The sequence below is a fragment of the Anomaloglossus baeobatrachus genome, chromosome 7, assembly GCF_048569485.1.
Source record: "Anomaloglossus baeobatrachus isolate aAnoBae1 chromosome 7, aAnoBae1.hap1, whole genome shotgun sequence".
In the NCBI taxonomy this organism is placed as follows: Eukaryota; Metazoa; Chordata; class Amphibia; order Anura; family Aromobatidae; genus Anomaloglossus; species Anomaloglossus baeobatrachus.
The window spans coordinates 111,299,963-111,319,900 of record NC_134359.1 but is presented as its reverse complement, the minus strand read 5'-3'; the positions used below and the strand labels follow the sequence as shown (position 1 = coordinate 111,319,900).

At 42.7% G+C, this 19,938-nt stretch overlaps 1 protein-coding gene across 2 annotated transcripts in view; it reads right to left on the bottom strand.

Annotated features, from left to right (window-relative positions):
• Window positions 1–11,832: 11,832 nt before the first annotated feature.
• The window catches only part of SATB2 (SATB homeobox 2), a 288,524-nt gene continuing 280,418 nt past the window's right edge, over window positions 11,833–19,938 (bottom strand). For both annotated transcript variants that reach the window (XM_075318964.1, XM_075318965.1), the window contains one exon: window positions 11,833–12,963. In XM_075318964.1, the coding sequence (XP_075175079.1) occupies window positions 12,502–12,963 (462 nt within the window). In that variant the 3' untranslated portion in view covers window positions 11,833–12,501. The remainder of the gene's footprint in view (window positions 12,964–19,938) is intronic.

The window sequence follows — 19,938 nt, the reverse complement described above, 5'->3', positions numbered from 1 at the left end:
TTAGCATGCCAGCGTTCACATGCGTTTGCCTGCAGTATAGTCAGGATCCAGTGAAAAACAGTAATTGGACGCAGCTCAAAAATGCTACAAGTAGCGTTTTTGAAAAAAATTAAAAAACTGCAAGTCGCTGGATCCTCACTATAACGCACGCAAACAAACGCATGTGAACGCATGTTGACGCGAGTCCATTGCAAATGCATTGAAATGAAAACACATTTGCACTGGATCCGTTTTTGCGTTAAAAAAAGTTCATGACGCATGTTAAAAAAACATAGTGTGAAAGCCGCCTAACCTGTTTGCAGTCTCCAAAATATGTTTTGGCTTTCTGCAGTTTCCAGTTCTTCAGTAACCTACTTGCCTGGAGCTTCCTGTGTCAGCAATCTGCCTGCACCCGGAAGTGGCACGCACCTGCACCTCCTGCCTCACTCATGGTCCCCCTTCTTAAAGCAGCACTCACCCACTGACCAATGCAGCAGCCAGCCAGGACGCTCCTACCCAGACACAAGTATGTACCACTCTACCACCAATAATACCACCTCCTCACTTGAGCCTCACTATGTTTTTTGTGACCACAGGCACTGTCCAGCGCTCCCTCCAGGTCACCTGACATCCCCATCTCCTCTCAGTGGTATGTGAATGTGCTTTTGTCTCCTGTTCTATGGTGAACCATCTGGGATCTACTGATAACTTCTCTAATCTCATAGATACCCCTCAGGATCTGTCCTGAAACACATGTAGCTGGCACTGACGTGAAGTAATCCGGGACAGAGGGTAACATATCATGTGGATTTGTTTGCTCCCTCTTCAGTTATTTTGCTGATTTTCATACATATCCTGCATTCCCCACAACAGATTCCTCCTCTGATCCAACTGAAGGCATTTACCTTGCTACACCACTGCGTTATGCACCTCCTTACTTTTTATAACAGGTACATAGCACCAGATTTGTTTACTGCCCTTATTAGCATCCGTTACCCTCCTCACATTGAAAACTTCCCCTTTTCCTTTCCCTCCTTTTTGAAGGCTTGTTACTTATTAGTCCCATCCTCAGTGATCCGGCTATCCTGCTTTAAACACCTAGATAAGCTGCTACTGCCCGGTTTACCCTGTCATTACAGGTACTTTACTGAGAATTTTTTTACCCTCTGTATACCCATATACTTAGTATACACATGGAGACTCGTACAAGTGCACCTTACTATCCATTTTTTTCATTAGCACATCCCTCATGATACTATACATTTCATATTAAGCCCACCCCGTCCTGCAATATATGACCAGGTATGATCTCTGATAGATTACACCGAACAAACGACTGCTTAATGCATCTTCTTACATTTCTTCGTCATTAATTTTGACTTCTTTCATTTAGACTACACTTTAGTCTCCCGCTTCCTTAAGACATCCTAATACGGCTCCTCCCGATATCATAGTATTACCTATGTGGAAACTTTGTCACATAGTTACAGGTATCTATGAAATGTCCCAGATTGCGTTGTATGTCACGTATTACCTAACCTTCTAAATTGCTCCTCTGTTTTTTGTTTAGTACCTAAACTAGCATCTTCATGCCTATGATGACCCCATGCGGTTTCGCCTTTGGTGCTATTTGATTACTGACTCCTAATGTTTTAGGTATGTTCATGTATGTATTGCCTATCTGTCACTGCATCCATCCATGGTTCTAGATGTTCATATGTTCACTGAAATTTCCTGTGAAATTATTAAACAATTCATGGGTATCATGTGCTCATACGTACCCCTATGGACATACGATACCATTCCAATGAGACTAAAATTTTGTACTGTAATGTTTATCATGCTACGATATCTCATTGTACAGATATCTCACCTGTATACTTTTTTTCTCTTATAATATGATGTTTTTTCATGTTGTACGTTGTATCATGCTGCGATGTCTTATCTGTACAGATATCTTGTAATTTTTCCTCTCATAATATGATGTTTTTTCTTTCCTGTTTTCCTCACCAGTCTGATAGAACCCTTGAGAAAGGTCCTATTTGGACCGAAACGTGGGGACAGACTTTACTTTTTGTGTTCAATAAAAACTCATTCAGCACCACCCAAGACTTTCTGCCTTATTTTCTTTAAGGTGTGCCGGAGCTATATTTCTATTTTCAGTTTATTTGCTGTCTGTGCATTTTATTCTTCACTCTTCTGCTGCACCTTGCCCGTGGCCTATATGCTCACCCAGGCCTTGAGTAGAGAGTATCTACCTAATCTAGTGAGAGCCTAACAATAGGGTATACCGGCTCAGAATACTAGTTCGGTTAGTGATGTAAAGTGGCTTGCCAGCGGCCAAAGCAAGGCAAGAATTTTCAACCCCCTTATTCATGGACCATTACCACTCTCAGAGTCCCTTCCACCACTCCAGTATAGAACCCTTTGTCTGCCAAGAACGTACAATATGATTTCAACACGTTATGAATTTTTCACAGATGTTGGTAACAACCCACCCAGTCCACACAGGCAAACAAGTCAAAACATAGATATCCATAAATAAGTGATGTGTAATACTGACACAGGGAAAAAGTACTGAACATGCTGAAATGTATTTAATAGTTTGCACAACAACCTTTATTGATTATATGAAAGCTTCAAGATGTCTCCTGTATGGAGAAACTAGTTGCATGAATTACTCATGTGTGATTTTGGCCATACTTCCACACAAACAATCTTCAAATCCTGAAGGTTCTGTGTGCTCCTTCTATCAATTCTGAGCTTTAGTTCCCTCCAAAAATGTTCTATTGGATTCAAGTCAGGTGATTGAGTTGGCCATTCTAGCAGCTTAATTTTCTTTTTCTGACACCAGTTGAGAGTACATTTGGCTGTGTGTTTAGGATCATTGACTTGCTGAAATGTCCACCATCATTTAATCTTCATCATCTTGGTAGACAGCAGTGTAAGAGTGGTGGACTATTGCTGTCTTCATCCTGCTCTTGAAGAGATCATTCATGTTGTGCAGTGTGATGTGAATAATGATGTAGCGCCAGCGTCCCTGCACTGCTCGCCCTGCTCTCTGCAAAGACGCCGACTCACTAACCACTGTGGCTGGCCCACACCACGCTGCCTGGCTTCACTACCATCCTCCACGTGGGTGTCCTCTGCTTCCCTCTCTTGGGGCACAGGTCATCTGGGAGTGCTCCTATTTCATGCGCTTGCACCACTGCCCTTGTCTTAAAAGTGTGCCATTTCTCGGAAGTGCCTCTCAGCCTATTGCTGAGAGGCACTGGGTACTTGGCAGTCTCCCACTAGAGGCGGTGCCTGATCAACATGATTAGTTAGTTAGTGATTTGTTCCCTAACCAGCTAGTTGGCAGGAACCCTTGTCCACTGCCCGGTCCTTGCCTATACCAGTGACTGTGCCTTTCCACCCTTGCTGTGCTTTCTGCCTCATTTATCCTGGTGGTTCCTGTCTACACTAATGACTGTACCTGTCCATCCAGGCTGTGCTATCTGCCCCTGCCATCCTGGTGGTCCCTGTCTACACTAGAAACTCTGCCTGTTTGCATCTATGTCCGTCCTTGCCCTGGGGGTCAGCTGCTAAAGTCCTGGTCACTGCTCTGGAAGTGGCACCTGGAGTCTGCCTCATGATGGGCATTTAGTTAAGCCCCTCCCACTAAAGGGTAAGTTCAGGGTCCCCTGTGGTCCAGCGGGTCCACTCCTGCTCATCGCTTTACCATCTCCACTGGCGTGAGTTAGAAATGTCTTGCATGTTTTGTAAATATTGTAATATGTGATCTATGATGATAATGTGTGAATTGTAATGTACTGTGATGTATTGTAATGTGTTCTTGTGTAATGTATACTGTATACCATAGCCTGTGATATGTAGTAATGTTAATGTGTAATGTTTAGTATGTCATAGCACTTGTGTAGGACATTATCAGACTATAGGATAAGCAACAGTTAAGTGTTGGGGCTGGCCAGCAATGGGAAGAGCTAGTTGATAGGCTAAGAAATGGTTCATTCTATAAGAATATGTTAAGTTTAGAGAGTGAAGAGTTAGTGAGTCAAAGTTATGGATGGATAATCTGTAGGTCATGAGGTCACATACAGTAGGTGGATTGTGGCAGCAAAGGGAAGGAAGGAAACTGGAGAAAAGGGAGTGTGATGGACTATGGTGATGGTACCACTGATCCGCACTCTTGTAGGCCCCCTTCACACGTCCGTGAAAAACCACGCACGTTTTTCACGGACGTGTCAGAGATGCATTTTGCCCTCCGTGACCCGTGTTTATGGACTACATGTGTTCTCCGTGTGTTATCCATGATAACACACGGAGAACGGGAACTTTCTACTCACCTGTCCCTGGCGTCGCTGTCCGTGGTTCTGATCTTCGGTCTCCAGCCCTGCCAACTCCCCGCTGCTGCTGCTTCCGGGTGCAGTGAAGTGAATATTCAATGAGCATAATGAGCGGCGGTCGGCAGCAAGTGACAGCAGCGGCAGAGACAAGAGGGCTGGAGAAGGAGAGTAAAGGTTGTTTTTTTTTCCTCAGACACGTGTGTTTTCTCCAGCGCGTGTCACACGGAACACCTCCATGTGGTCCGTTTGCGTTCCGTGTGACATCCGTGATGCCGGAGAAAAACGGACATGCTTCCGTTTTTAACGCACCAACAAACGTATCACGTCCATGGACACACGCACCGTATGGAAAAAACGAAAGTGTAACTAAATACATTGATTAACGTTGGAGTACGTGTGCCCCTTTCTCCGGTACGTGCATGAACGGACCTAACACGCACCGGAGGCACGTGCGTTTGAAGGGGGCCGTAAGGTGACTAGATGAGGAGCCACTGAAAGGGAAAGTGACTGTCATAAGTGTACTGTAACACTAGCTTGCGCTGAAACTCACAGAACCAGTAATATCTAAAGCAACCCAGTGAGAACAAAGACTGTGTCTGAATATGCCTTGTAGAACTTTGCCAGCCCACAAGACACAAATCCACACACCTAGCCAAGACCAGCTTTTCCAAGTGGCATGGTAGAGTGTCCAGAGTCAATCCCTCACTAATGACTACTGCCCCGCAATACCCTACACTTATCGTAGATGGCAAGACCAAGCCTTGCCACCAGAAGATCTGAAGGCACGCAGAAGATTAAAGATGGCGACCATGGTATGGTCGAAAAAGGTGCTGAGCATAAGCTCTAAGATGGCAGACAGTGACACAGCTCCTGAAGAGAACTTCGTCCATTATGGATGTTGGATAAGTGAAACGGAGTGAAAATCTTGCAAGACCTTGATAAGCTATGCCCAGCAAAAGGAGTGCTATGCCTGAAGATTCCAGCCCATGACGATTTGTCAGATAAAGTGGAAGGAAAATGTCTGCCCTTTGCAAACTGATATTGTAGAATGGGCGGAGCCCTGCAGAAAATGGGAGGGCCAGCTGAAAGAGACACTATCCTGTCTGAGGCCGATCTGGCAACTGTGGTACAAGCGGGATGGTGCCATTTTGTGAAAAGGAGTTAGAATAGAAGGAGAGAACTCTAACTGGAGCCTAAAAGATCCAGGGTTGGCCCAACTCTGTGAATAGGGAAAATAAAGCTGCATTAATCTTGCAAATTAATAGCTCAGATGACTCTTCAGTGAGAGTAAATGGACAATGGACTTATAGTACCATTTCAATGTGAATGGTTGAAAAGAATTATCCACCTGGGACAAGGCATGGAGTAGAGGACAGCAATGAAAGGAGTGTTGTGGCTGCTGACTGGACCCAGGTGCAACTGATACAGAGGAGACAGGTCAGGTGATGCTTTCAGTTGCTCGGTGGACTGCTGTGGTCCAGGTGGCCTTTTTCTGTGGGTTGGGCATATTGTCGACACCAGAGCCCTAGTGACGTGCTGACCTACTTAAGAGAAGGATAGAGTCGGATACCTGGGGGTCCTTGCTGTGCCAGTTGAATCCCCAGACCGTTATAGTTTCTTAGCCCCTGAATATCTTAGGAACCAGTTAAATCCAGGACTCCCATGTTGTTGGCTGCGGACAGTCAAAGTTTTTTGCTTTGCTCCACCCCTTTTTTTCTGTTGGACTGCGGAACTTTAAGCTGCAAGAGGATTCTATACCCCTCACCCTGGACTTTGACCCAAACCCTCATGGACTGTGTCCCATAATAGACTTTGTCCCCAAGCCGCTTTATGGACCTTGCCCCATGCATCCCTGGACTTTTTCTCTCATGGATTGTGTCCTTGCCATAGGACTACTGTGGGGGAATGGATGAGAAGATGACCAAACTGGATTGAAGAAAACGGGACTGTGCCCTAGAACTGAGAGGGCTACTTGTGTTGGCCTAAGGGGCCCTTGTAATAAGAAGTTGGACTCTCTGTTTGTGGTGTCCTATCCTAGTTGGATTGGTGTTGTGCTGACCTAAAGGAGGTGAGGACACCATCGACCTTACTGGAAATGCAAACAGAGACTGTTGTTTTAATGTTTTATGTGGTGTCTGCCAGATTGCTGAATTGTCGAGGATGACCATTATTAAAGAAGGGAAGAATGTAACAGTGGTGGACTATTTCTGCTGTGTTTCTGCCCCTGAAGACACCAATCGCAGTGTGTAGTGTAATAAGGATAATGTCTGGCATCTTTTGCAAATATTGGAATATGTGAACTGTGATGATGTGTGGATTATGTAATGTGATGTGTTGTATTTGTGTTCTTGTGTAATGTATAGTGTGGCCTGTGATGTGTACTGTTGATAATGTGCTTTCCCAGCCGACATGACACAAGTACATTCACCAAGCCATGACCAGCTTTTCCATGTAGTGTGTCGGGGCGTCCAGAGTAAGTCCCTTGCCCATGACTACTGCCCTGCAACACCCTACAGCAGCAGATTTTTTATCAAGAATGTCTCAGTATATTTGTCCATGTATCCTTAATTCAATTAAATTAAGTATGCCAGTGCTGTATGCTGAAAAACAGCCCCACACCATGATGTTGACCTACAAACTTCGCTGTTGGTATAGTGTTGCTGGGGTGATAAGCAGTGCCTTTTGGCCTCCAAACATGGTGTGTATTATGGCATCCAAAGAGTTCAATTTTGGTCTCATCTGACCAGACTATATTCTCCCAGTATTTCACAGGCTTGTCTAAATGTTGTTGAGAAAACTGTAAACGTGCTTGAACATGTTTTTTGCATACAGGCCATGGAGGTTGAGTACATTACTCATTGATTTTTTCTAAACAAATTGTACCTGCTTATTTCAGCTCTTTCTGTAACTCTCCACAGGTGATCCTTGGGTCTTGGATAACGCTTCTGATAATTATTTTTCACTTCTCTGTCTAAAATTTTGTGAGGTGTATCTAGTTATGACCCGTTTATGTTAAAATTATGTTTTCACTTCAAGAGTATGGCTCCAACAGTGCTAACTGGAGCCTTATGTAGTTTCGAATTTATCCTGTAATCAATGCCATCAGTATCTTTTGCAACAATATGGTTGCAAAGGTATTGAGACAGCTTACTGGTTTTACCCATTATGAGATGTTTTTTGTGTGACACCTTGGTAATGAGACACCTTTTTATAGGCCATCAGTTGAACAAGCTGATATTATTTTTCACTAAGTGGAAGGGTTGCTTTCTAATTTCTGATAGATTTCAGCTGGTGTTATGACTTTCCATGGCTTTTTGCACCTCACTTTCTTCATGTATTCAATATTTTTTCCCTGTGTCATTTCTTATTATTACACATAATTAATTTATGGATATCTATGGTTTCATTTCTTTGCCTGTAAGGAAAGGATGGATTGTGACTAGTGAGAACTTCATGTCAATAGCACCTTTAAAAACATATTTATATTAAAAATTGGTGATGTGTTCAATACATACCGCTTCTCCCCGAAAATAATAATATTTTTGCCCTGAAAAAATGTGGTAGGGCAAATTTTTGGGGTAGATCTTATTTTCAGGGGGAAACACAGCTATTCCCTATTTACCCCCCTGAGGAAGTCTATTGAAACGTCTGTCAGGGTGAAGGGACAATAGAGCTATACCACTGCCCTTTTCAAGGTAAATAAATGCACATGAGCACCATGTTATCTGAATGCACTTTTTAATTTGGATTTTTACCTTTTTTATATCATCCTTATACTTACCGTTTAGTTGCACTTTATAGGTCTATTGGAGTTTAAGTCTTTCGGTGTATACCAGAATATTGATGCAGAATAGGAATGCTCATTCCATGTTGTGCTTGCTTTCATTTATATTTATACACTGTAATATATGTCCCTTCTAAGTTGAGGCACTGCTATAACATGTATTTGTAACTAAATTAATTATTAAATATTCTAATAAAGATATATTTTTTATCATTACTACGCACTTCTTTCCTTTTTTGTTAAAGTTTATATCACCTTAGCAATTGTTGTTGAATATTCTCTATGTACTGCTTTGTTTACCCCCAAAAGAAGGCAGACACCCCCCAGAAGATTTGCACTCATGAGACCCCAAACATGTATTGTTGGCAAGTGAATGGGTTCCTCTCACATACAAGTCTGCATCACTGTCAGAACCACTGTGTTCCACAGCATCGCTCCCCTGCATTCCACAGTGCTCACTCCCCCCGCGTACCACAGCGGTTGCTCACCCAGCGTTCCACAGCAGTCGAATCCTCTGTGTTTCACAGCAGTCGAACTCTGTGTTCTACAGTGGTCGATCCCTTTGCGTTTCACAGCAGTCACTTCACCTGCTGGCTGGGAGCAGTATCACTCATGCAAAGTTAGTAAGAGCGGAGTGATACTGTGACTCAACATGTGTGTGTGTGTGTGTGTGTGTGTGTGTGAGCAGAATGATGAGGAAACTGATCTCTGTGGGAGAGCTGATCCACAATCAGCACACCAGCTTTAGTTGTTTGGGGTCTCATGAGTGTGGGCTGTCCGCTTTCTTTAGAGACTGTTTTCTCTCTTTTGGGGCTGTCTTCTCTCTTTTGGGGGTGGCTGCTGTCTTTAGTGAAATGTCCTGCTATATTTTTTAACCTTTTTAGCTCCCTGGCAACTTTATTATGGAACCGCAACTAGGGCTTAATTTTGGAGTAGGGCTTACATTTTAAGCATACTCCAAAAAGGGCGAAAATTCCTGCTAGGGTTTATTTTTCGGGTAGGTCTTATTTTCCAGGAAACATGGTCTTTCACCTGCTGTATATTGTATTTTAAGACATTGTTGATGTAATTATAGTTTGCCATTTGACTTTCTTGTTATTTTCTACTGATATTTTTTTGCTAAAAATGTAATTTTAAAATGTTTTTTCTACTTTTATATTTTCATTACACTTTATTTTATGAAACTATCTTATTACATTAAACCTAAAGACACTATACAGTTTAGATTGGTTGAATGATTATTTGGCTGATCGTTCAGCCAACAGATGTATGGGTGAGTTTTCCCCGACTCACTCAGACAGGAATGCTCAGCTAATCGAGTGTTCCTCTGTTCTCAATGAGAGAGACGCTTCTGGACATCACTGGTGACAAATTATCTCTAATAGAATAAAAGCTATGATAGACCAAAAGTTCTGCATGCTGGATCCTTCAGTCCACCAACATAGTCTGATAGGGGAAAGATGGAAGGCCCCCGTACACATTAGGGTATGTGCCCACAATCAGGACCCACTGCGTCCTGGACGCGGCAGGTCCTGACTTGCGAGGCTGCGAGTCTCCTGTGCAGGAAACCGTAGTTGCCCGTGCCCACGATCAGGGTTCGGAGAGCTATGGTCTCTCGCTGTGAACTCCCTATGGAGAACGCTTGCGACTCCGCAGCAAAGAACTGACATGCTTGTGGCTCGGAGAGCACCACAGGTCAGTTTATGCTGCAGATCGTATGCACACAGTGGGCATGGGATTCCTATAAATCTCATCCACTATGCTTGTACTGTAAAACAAAGTGTTTTGGGATGCAACTGAAGCATGCTGCGTCCAAAACGCTGTGAACAGTGATCGTGAGCACGCACCCTTAGGCCCCCTTCACACGTCCGTGAAAATCATGCACGTGTTTCAAAGGTGCGTTTTCCCCTCCGTGTGCCGTGTTTATGGCACTACGTGTGTTCTCCATGTGTTATACGTAATACGCGGAGAACGGAAAGCCCCGTCTTACCTTTTTCTTCCGGAGCTGTCTGTGGTGCTGAATGACAGTGTCCGGCACAGGCCACTCCCCGCTGACGCTGCTTCCGGCCCCCAGTGAAGAAGATGCTTTGTTCAAATTCACTGGGGATTGGATGCAGGTGACAGCCGCGGCAGAGACTGCAGGTATGGTGGAGGTGAGTAGGTGTTTTTTTTATTTTAAAAATGACACGTGTGTTTCTTTGGTGCGTGTCACGTGGGCCTGCATCCACACTACATCCGTGTGATACGTGTGCGGGCCACGTGACACCCGTGCTGCCGGAGAAACACGGACATGCATCCATGTGGAGCACACGGGCTCACGTGTGCTCCACACGGAGGCACGGGCCAATGGCTGCACAGATGCGTGCATATAAACCCTTTGATTTTAATCGGTTTACGTGTGCCCGTGTCTCCGGTACATGCGGGCACGGACCTAGCACGTACCGGAGGCACGGATGTGTGAAGGGGGCCTTATACTGTATTCAAAACCCACTGACATTGGTGATTTAAGTTGAGGTTAGTCTAATGTGTATGCGGCCTTAACCCTACCGATAATCCTAGCACTATCTCTAAACCTAACCTTAACTCTTGTCATAACCCTAACCTTAGTCCTTTCCGTATACCCTAACTCTTTTAAGTGTTAGACAAAGTATTGTAAATGTAAAGTCTAGTAGAACGTTAGTATTTTTAATTTTTTTTTGACAGGGAACACATTTTTTTTCATTTGAGACAGTTTGCCCAGAAGATCCTGGTGTCTGCATTTATAAAAGTACAAGTGAAAGGAGAGTTGGGGAAATGTGGGAGAGTATAGTGTAGCCATTTTCATCTCGGTTGCTGCCTATGCAAAGCGCAACATATAAGATGAGTTTTTCATTATCTCCTGTATCTGCTCAAGCAGTGACAAAGATGATAACTCTCACCTCACCATACTGACAACTTTGTAATATTGGTTACCTTCTGAATAACGAATAGACTACAGGGTTAACACAATCTTTTAACAGAAAACGCTATATAAATATACTCAGCAAATCCTACTCTATAACATGATGCTTACAGGTTCTCATTAAATTGTACAGTGAAAAGAAACCATTAAATAAAGCAGTTGTAGGTGTAAAGATAAGTAAAATTAATACTTTCAAGAGAAAGTGAAGAATATCAAGCGTCATTTTACTATCCAAAAACATCCAAGAAAAATCCAGCAATCCCAAATGATAAAAAATTCCAAGACTTTATTTTACATTTTAAAATTCCATGGTTAAGACTCCCTTAAAAGGGAAGCAGATGACGCATTTTGGATTAAACAGATCCTTACTCATATATGAGTGAGGATCTGTTGGATCTGAAACGCGTCATCTGTTTCCCTTTTAAGGGAGTCTTACCCATGGAATTTTAAAATGTGAAATAAAGTCTTGGAATTTTTTATCGTTTGGATTGCTGGATTTTTTTGGATTGCTTCTTCTGGTGACCAGCTGTACTCTGATCCCGTGCATTCCTTTCCCTATACCAGGAATTGCAGTTGGTGGTGGAGTGGCTGATAAGTATTTTTTGTTTTTTGTCATATTACTATGAATTTCATCACTTCAATGACAAAACAGAACAACTCCCCCACTCCTGCTTGCAGAACAGGATCACGTTTTACGCCACCGTTGCTGATGTTTCGGCATTAACTTTTTGATGCATTTGTAATATTATATATTTTTATTGCATTTTTAAAGTTTTACTTCCAAACACATACCTTTAAATAAAAGTTATCCACCATGCGGCCAGAACAAAAAGCAGAGACTAAGAAAAAAAACATAAATCAAGAATAAACACAAGAAAAATAAAAGAAACATGGAAAAAAATAACCACTCCATGAGAGCAGGCAGTCTGTTAAGGAGGAAACCTAAAGCTTCTCACTGCAAAGTGGTACGTAGCCCAGTTTTTTATGATAGGAACTCATTTCACAGTCTGTTTTAGGAATGAAATGTTTGCTTCCCATGCATCATCAGTATGTGTGAATGTGAGCGTAGACATACTATACGTCTAGTATGCGTACCACACAGGAACACACTTATATGCATGTATATACACATATGCATATATAAATATACATATATGTAGACCTAGATATATAAATACTTTCCTTCATTGATTTTATCAATCTTGAGGTCCTGCAATTTACTTAAATCATCACTGTAAGTGCAAGATGATTGAAGATATAGTTTTTTTTACTAGTTCTCTTCCAGTCGGATGTCAGTACACTCAAGTGTCAAGGCAAGTTTTCAAGAGATCAATGCCAAAAACTCTGTGTTCCCCACTCTCACTGCGGAGATAGAACGTTACAAGTAATAAAAGTGATTTTCCTTTGCACAACTGTATTGCTGTTGTTGTTTTTGTTGGTGGTAGGTTTTATTATCTCTGATCCACCTCGGATAAGTTAGGCTTGACATTGCCGCTGCTTTCATCACTCTGTTCTACTGTATACATTTCCTCCATGCTTTCTTCGCTATCGTTCTCCTCTGATTCTGTCAGAAGCTCGTCATCTTTGTATTCTGCCACATCCACTGCGATGCCCAGATGCTCTTTGAGTATTCCATGGTGTTTGACGTGGTAACGCTGGTTCTGAAAAAATTTGATGATGGTGTGTTTAGGCAGATCTAGTTGAGCTGACAGTGTGTGGATGGCTTCTTGGTCTGGGTAGAGGCCCACATCATGGATGAAGCTCTGTAGGATGCCTAGTGCTTCTAATGAGATTTTGGTTCGAGACCTTGGCTTTTTGGTACAGCTGTCCTCTGATGGAGGTGGGACTGATGGGGCCTCTTCTTTTGGAGGTGAGCTCTCTTTGGGTTGCTGGGCTTGTTGTCCCAGTAATACCTGATGGAAAGAAAATATAAATTGAAACATTAATGCTCAATTAGGTTTTGAAAAGGTTTTAAACACTTAAAATTCAAGACAGGTCAATTTATTTTTCTCAATAAATACATCTAATTTAAAACAAACTAAAAAGGTGACATTTATGAAAGATCCTGCACAATTATTGCGGCCATAATTTTCTCAAAAATGTGACTTTTTTTTGTCTTTTAATACTGCCCTAGCCTCTTTTCTAAATCATTTGCAGAGCGTAGCATGTGAGCAGAGGCCACTGTGACCCCACAGATTTAATACAATTTCCATAAAAAAATTAACAAATTATAGATGAAGATTTTGGTTTGCAGGGAATGGGCGGCCCACTATGTGCCAAATATTAGGAGGTGTGGGCCAGCACATTTGTGATTAAAATTAGTATAAGAGGCCATATATATTTTACAGTGGTTGTTTACTATTTCTAAAAAATACCATTTACAAAAAAGGCAACCACTCAAAAGTACCGCAGCAAGAGTCCCCTGCTGATCTACTGGTTTTCTCCTCTGGCAGCATGATGGTCTCTTTTCCAGTTCAGACAGAATCTGATTACTACACCAATCAGTGGTCAATGATTGACTGCAGTGGTGGCTGGATGATGGTAAGTAGACTGACAGAGGACATTTGGAGCAGTACACAGAAGTGGCAGTTAAATATGCCATATATATATATGTATACAGTGTATATATATATATATATATATATATATATATATATATATATATATATAATGTGTGTGTGTGTGTGTGTGTTTATTTATGTATATACAGTGCCTACAAGTAGTCTTCAACCCCCTGCAGATTTAGCAGGTTTGATAAGATGCAAATAAGTTAGAGCCTGCAAACTTCAAACAAGAGCAGGATTTATTAACAGATGCATAAATCTTACAAACCAACAAGTTATGTTGCTCAGTTAAATTTTAATAAATTTTCAACATAAAAGTGTGGGTCAATTATTATTCAACCCCTAGGTTTAATATTTTGTGAAATAACCCTTGTTTGCAATTACTGCTAATAATCGTCTTTTATAAGACCTGATCAGGCCGGCACAGGTCTCTGGAGTAATCTTGGCCCACTCCTCCATGCAGATCTTCTCCAAGTTATCTAGGTTCTTTGGGTGTCTCATGTGGACTTTAATCTTGAGCTCCTTCCACAAGTTTTCAATTGGGTTAAGGTCAGGAGACTGACTAGGTGTTACGGTTGCTGTGGCTTTGGAGACTATCTTCGGATTTCTTGCTACTGCACATGTGCAAGCGCTGGAGACTAAGTCCTATCTTGGAGCCATTGCACATCTGCGGGTGACATCATCGCTGACACGAGGTCACATGTCTCTGACACCTTCTAAGCTGATTGGCCGCTGGTCATGTGCTTGTGACACGTGGTCACATGTCTCTGACACCTTCTATGCCGATTGGTCGCTGGTCATGTGCTTGTGACGCTTTGCTCGGTGATAGGCCAGCGTGATGTCATTCCTGTCGTTCTGGCAGCGGATTGGCTCTGGTGTCCTCCATCTTGGATGAAGCACAAAGTCTATATAAGACCCTGACGCATGCCGCCCGGCGTTCAGTCCTCTTGGTTCATGCATGAGGGTAGACGCCCTGTGCACGTCCCTCTAGGCATCTCTCTGTCTATGTTAGGTGAGCGCTACCGGAAGGGTAGCATTCTTATACCTTACAGCTTCGGCTGGAGTCCGTATCCTTACCTTTTAGTGGAGCGGACATAGGCAGGTGCCTGAGGCACATGGTCCGGCTGGGCCTTGTGATTCTACTCGTAGGTGGACGTTGCCGCTAGGGTAACGTTCCTTATACTGCGTCTGGAAGTTGTTCATATCCTCGCACACTAGGGGAGCGAACAGAGGTAGGAGCTTTGTGCGGCTTATGCTGCTGTCCGTCTCTTTTGCACCACTAGAAGAGCGGACCTAGGCAGGTGCCATATCTAGTGGTTCGTGTCCTCGCACACTAGTGGAGCGAACGCAGGTAGGAGCTTTGTGCGGCTTACGCTGCTGTCCGTCTCTTTTGCACCACTAGAAGAGCGGACCTAGGTAGGTGCCATTTCACACTCACTGCTTTTGTCTCTGTGATCATTAACAGAGATCATTCCACACACCCTCCAAGTAAGGGAGGAATTGCCTTATTTACTAATTATATTCCTCTGTGAGTTTAACAGAGGTATTGCACTCTGCCATAGTCTGCAGCAGAGTCTTTGCACGGTGGACCCTGACTGTCTGATATTCCTTTAGGTTTTAATATCAGACAGCCCCCCGTAACACTAGGCCACTGCAACACCTTGATTTTTTTCCCTCTTGAACCAGGCCTTGGTTTTCTTGGCTGTGTGCTTTGGGTCGTTGTCTTGTTGGAAGATCAAATGACGACCCATCTTAAGATCCTTGATGGAGGAGCGGAGGTTCTTGGCCAAAATCTCCAGGTATGCCGTGCTATCCATCTTCCCATGGATGCGGACCAGATGGCCAGGCCCCTTGGCTGAGAAACAGCCCCACAGCATGATGTTGCCACCACCATGCTTGACTGTAGGGATGGTATTCTTGGGGTCGTATGCAGTGCCATCCAGTCTCTAAACGTCACGTGTGTGGTTGGCACCAAAGATCTCGATCTTGGTCTCATCAGACCAGAGAACCTTGAAACAGTCTGTCTCAGAGTCCTCAAAGTGATCATGAGCAAACTGTAGACAAGCCTTGACATGACGCTTTGAAAGTAAAGGTACCTTACAGGCTCGTCTGGAACGGAGACCATTGCGGTGGAGTACGTTACTTATGGTATTGACTGAAACCAATGTCCCCACTGCCATGAGATCTTCCCGGAGCTCCTTCCTTGTTGTCCTTGGGTTAGCCTTGGCTCTTCGGACAAGCCTGGCCTCGGCACGGGTGGAAACTTTCAAAGGCTGTCCAGGCCGTGGAAGGCTAACAGTAGTTCCATAAGCCTTCCACTTCCGGATGTTGCTCCCAACAGTGGAGACAGGTAGGCCCAACTCCTTGGAAAGGGTTTTGTACCCCTTGCCAGCCTTGTGACCCTCCACGATCTTGTCTCTGATGGCCTTGGAATGCTCCTTTGTCTTTCCCATATTGACCAAGTATGAGTGCTGTTCACAAGTTTGGGGAGGGTCTTAATTAGTCAGAAAAGGCGGGAAAAAGAGATAATTAATCCAAACAAGTGAAGCTCATTGTTCTTTGTGCCTGAAATACTTCTTAATACTTTAGGAGAACCAAACAGAATTCTGGTGGTTTGAGGGGTTGAATAATAAATGACCCTCTGAATAAACTTTTCACCATTTAAAAAAAAAAATAAAGAAAGAAATAACATTCTTTTTTGCTGCAGTGCATTTCACACTTCCAGGCTGATCTACAGTCCAAATGTCACAATGCCAAGTTAATTCCGAATGTGTAAACCTGCTAAATCTGCAGGGGGTTGAATACTACTTGTAGGCACTGTATATACTGTATGTATATATATATATATATATATATATACACACATATATATGTATATATATATATATAATGTATACATACACACACACATACAGATATATAGTGGTATATAGTGAAAAAATAGCACAAAACGTGTTTTTGCTCACATTTTTCATGAGCTGAGCTCAAAGTTCTAAGGCTTTTTCTTTGTACAAAAGACCTATTTCTCTCAAATAATTTTCACAAATTTGTCTAAATCTGTGTTCGTGATCACTTCTCCTTTTTTGAGATAATCCATCCACCTGAAAGAAAATGTCTTAGATCTTTGAGTTCAGCTCATGAAAAATGGGAACAAAAGCAAAAATGTTATATATATAGACATATGTGTGTAAATAATCTTCAAAATTATAGATACTGTAGATAGCTAGAGTAGATACATACAGTATATAGATAGATGTACATTGTACGTTAGCACATTTTATCTTGTGACATAATCCGACCTTCGTTAGTACCGTATATAAGATAATTGCTTTTTTCTAAACTACTGTTTCAGAGCTGAGGCCTTCCCGTAGAGCAGAGCACATAAAACCGACTTGCCAAAGAAGCATTGTACTCTTTCCCTGATATAATCAACCACTATTAATAAAACATGTGAGTAGGAAAGAGTATTGGCTTGTTTGCTAAAAGTTGACTACATTAGATAAAGCGTCTCGCCTTCAATCTCTGTGTGTTCAAATATGTTTTGAAGGGGAGAATGGAAACCAGCTGGATCCCATGTGTAAAATATAATGGTCACTGCCTGCAGGGAAGGAAGTGAGATATTGAATGAACGAGTTTAAGAAAGTATATAATGTAGTGTATCATTATGGCAGTGATCTGGATTACATGTAATAAGCACTAGTTTAGTGGTATTTTTCTATCAGACAAGGAATTAAAAAGAAGCTTGAAGGGGTTACTGACACATTGTGTGACCAATCCCTCGGAGATATTTCTCATTGTTTCTGACGGGAGCATATGAGTACAGTTCAGGTGACCAAGAATGTGCGTGTCCAGCAAAACCAATGTCTGGAAAGCTTTTAGTTTTGTGAGTCCTAAATTGTACTTGGTTTTGGCTAGACATCAATCATAAATGGTCATTCCCGAAAAGATTTTGTCTATATTGACACACGTCATGGTGGTCGTCTGGGGGAATATGCCACCCTCAATAAAAAAAGGAATCAGAATCTGTTGTTATTATTATGTATAGTGGATCTAAAGCCACATAGTGGTTTTACTTTTAGGCTGCATGCTTTATGAATGGAAAAAATGCAGTACACTGAACAATCTTAAAGGGATTGTCCAGCCACAAAAAAAAGCAAGTTATTGTCTTGTGTCTAATATTTTATATATATATATATATATATATATATATATATATATATATATATATATATATATATATATATATATATATATATATATATATGCAAGAATAAAATACACGGATCTATAGGGACCAGGAGGACTGCATTTACTATTTACTGCTTCTTATAGATAAGTACATGGAGCATATGGAGAGACAGCACTATACCAAAATCAAAACATGAATACATGTTGCTCAATGATATCTACAGTATATTATATAAAAATGATTTAGCAGCCAAAAAAAAGGTTGGGGGCTTTATCTATGACTTCCCTGACACATAGTGTCATTGTTTGTGTGCAAGCTCGTGTGTGTGTGTGTATATGTGATCTGATGTGTATGTTCCACCGCAGGTCGTTGATGCGCTCCTCTGCTCCCGGTCGGCATCATGTGAGTATGATTGCGGGGTCTTCTCTCGTCTCTCTTTTGGGGGTGTCCGCTTTCTATAATGAAGTGTCCTGCAGTATTCTTTAACTTTTTTACCGCTGCATGGACACTTCATTAATGAACCGCAACTAGGTCTTATTTTCGAGGGATGTCTTATATTTAAGACTTACCCTGAAAAATCCTGCTAGGGCTTATTTTCGGGGGAGATCTTATGTTCGGGGAAACACTGTAGCATATACTCTCTCCTATGTCTCCAGTTATCTAAGAATCAGTATCCTTGTAGGAAATATATATTATTTTACTATTTTCTGACTATTATTCACAGCTTTGCTTAAAGGGAATCTGTCACCAGGTTTTTGCCACCTAATCTGAGAGCAGCATAACCTAGGGGCAGCAATCCTGATTCCAGTGATGTTTAACTTACTGGGCTGCTTAGTGTAGTTTTGATACTGCTGATTAAATAGTGATTTTGTCATTAGAGGACTACTTGGCGTGCTGCCAGGTAGTCCAGCATATTTATGAGCTCTTTCTAGATCTGCAGCAGAGAAAACATTGATATTATCAAAATTACAGCAAACATCTCAGTAAGTGACACATTGCTGGAATCCGGATAGCTGTACCTACATTATGCTGCTCTCAGATTGGGGAGCAAAAACCTGGTGACAGATTCCCTTTAAATCCAAGTAGATTTCTTTAAGTGCAATTGCACTTAATTTTATTATACACTAAGGGGTACTTTGCACACTGCGACATCGCTACTGCGATATCGTCGGGGTCAAATCTAAAGTGACGCACATCCGGCGCTAGTAACGACGTTGCAACGTGTAAAGCCTAGATGCACCGATAAACGATAGCAAAAGTGTCGAAAATCGGTGATCTGTGTAGCGTCGGTCATTTTCATAATGTCGCACCAATAGGAGATACGATGTTGTTCCTCGTTCCTGCGGCAGCACACATCGCTGTGTGTGAAGCCGCAGGAGCAAGGAACATCTCCTTACCTGCCTCCACCGGCTATGCGTAAGGAAGGAGGTGGGCGGGATGTTTACGTCCCACTCATCTCCGCCCCTCCGCTTCTATTGGTTGCCTGCCGTGTGACGTCACTGTGACGCCACACGACCCGCCCCCTTAGCCAGCCAGAGCGATGTCGCAGGTCAGGTAAGTGCGTGTGAAGCTGCCGTAGCGATAATGTTCGCTACGGCAGCTATCACAAGATATCGCAAGTTCGACGGGAGCGGGTACTATCGTGCTCGGCATCGCTAGCTGATGCTAGCGATGTCGCAACGTGCAAAGTACCCCTTACACCAAAAAAAATTTCACCTTTTCTAGCCATAGTCATGTGTTTTTTGAAAAGTGTAAGAAAAGTGGGCTTAGTGGTACTTTACACGTTGTGACATCACTACCACTATATCGTCGGGGTCATGTCATTAGTGACGCACATCTGGCGCCGGTAGCGACATCGCAACGTGTAAATCCTAGATGGAACAATGAACGAGCACAGAAGCGTACAATCTCGCTGATCTGTGTAACGTCGTTCATTTCCATAATGTGGGGTCGACCGAAAGTACGATGTTATTTGTCGCTCCTGCAGCTCCACACATCGCTGTGTGTAAACCCGCAGGAGCGACAAACATCTCCTTACCTGCGTCCCGACGGCAATGCGGAAGGGAGAAGGAGGGCGGGATGTTATGTGCCGCTCATCTCCGCCCCTCCGCTTCTATTGGCCAGCCGATTAGTGA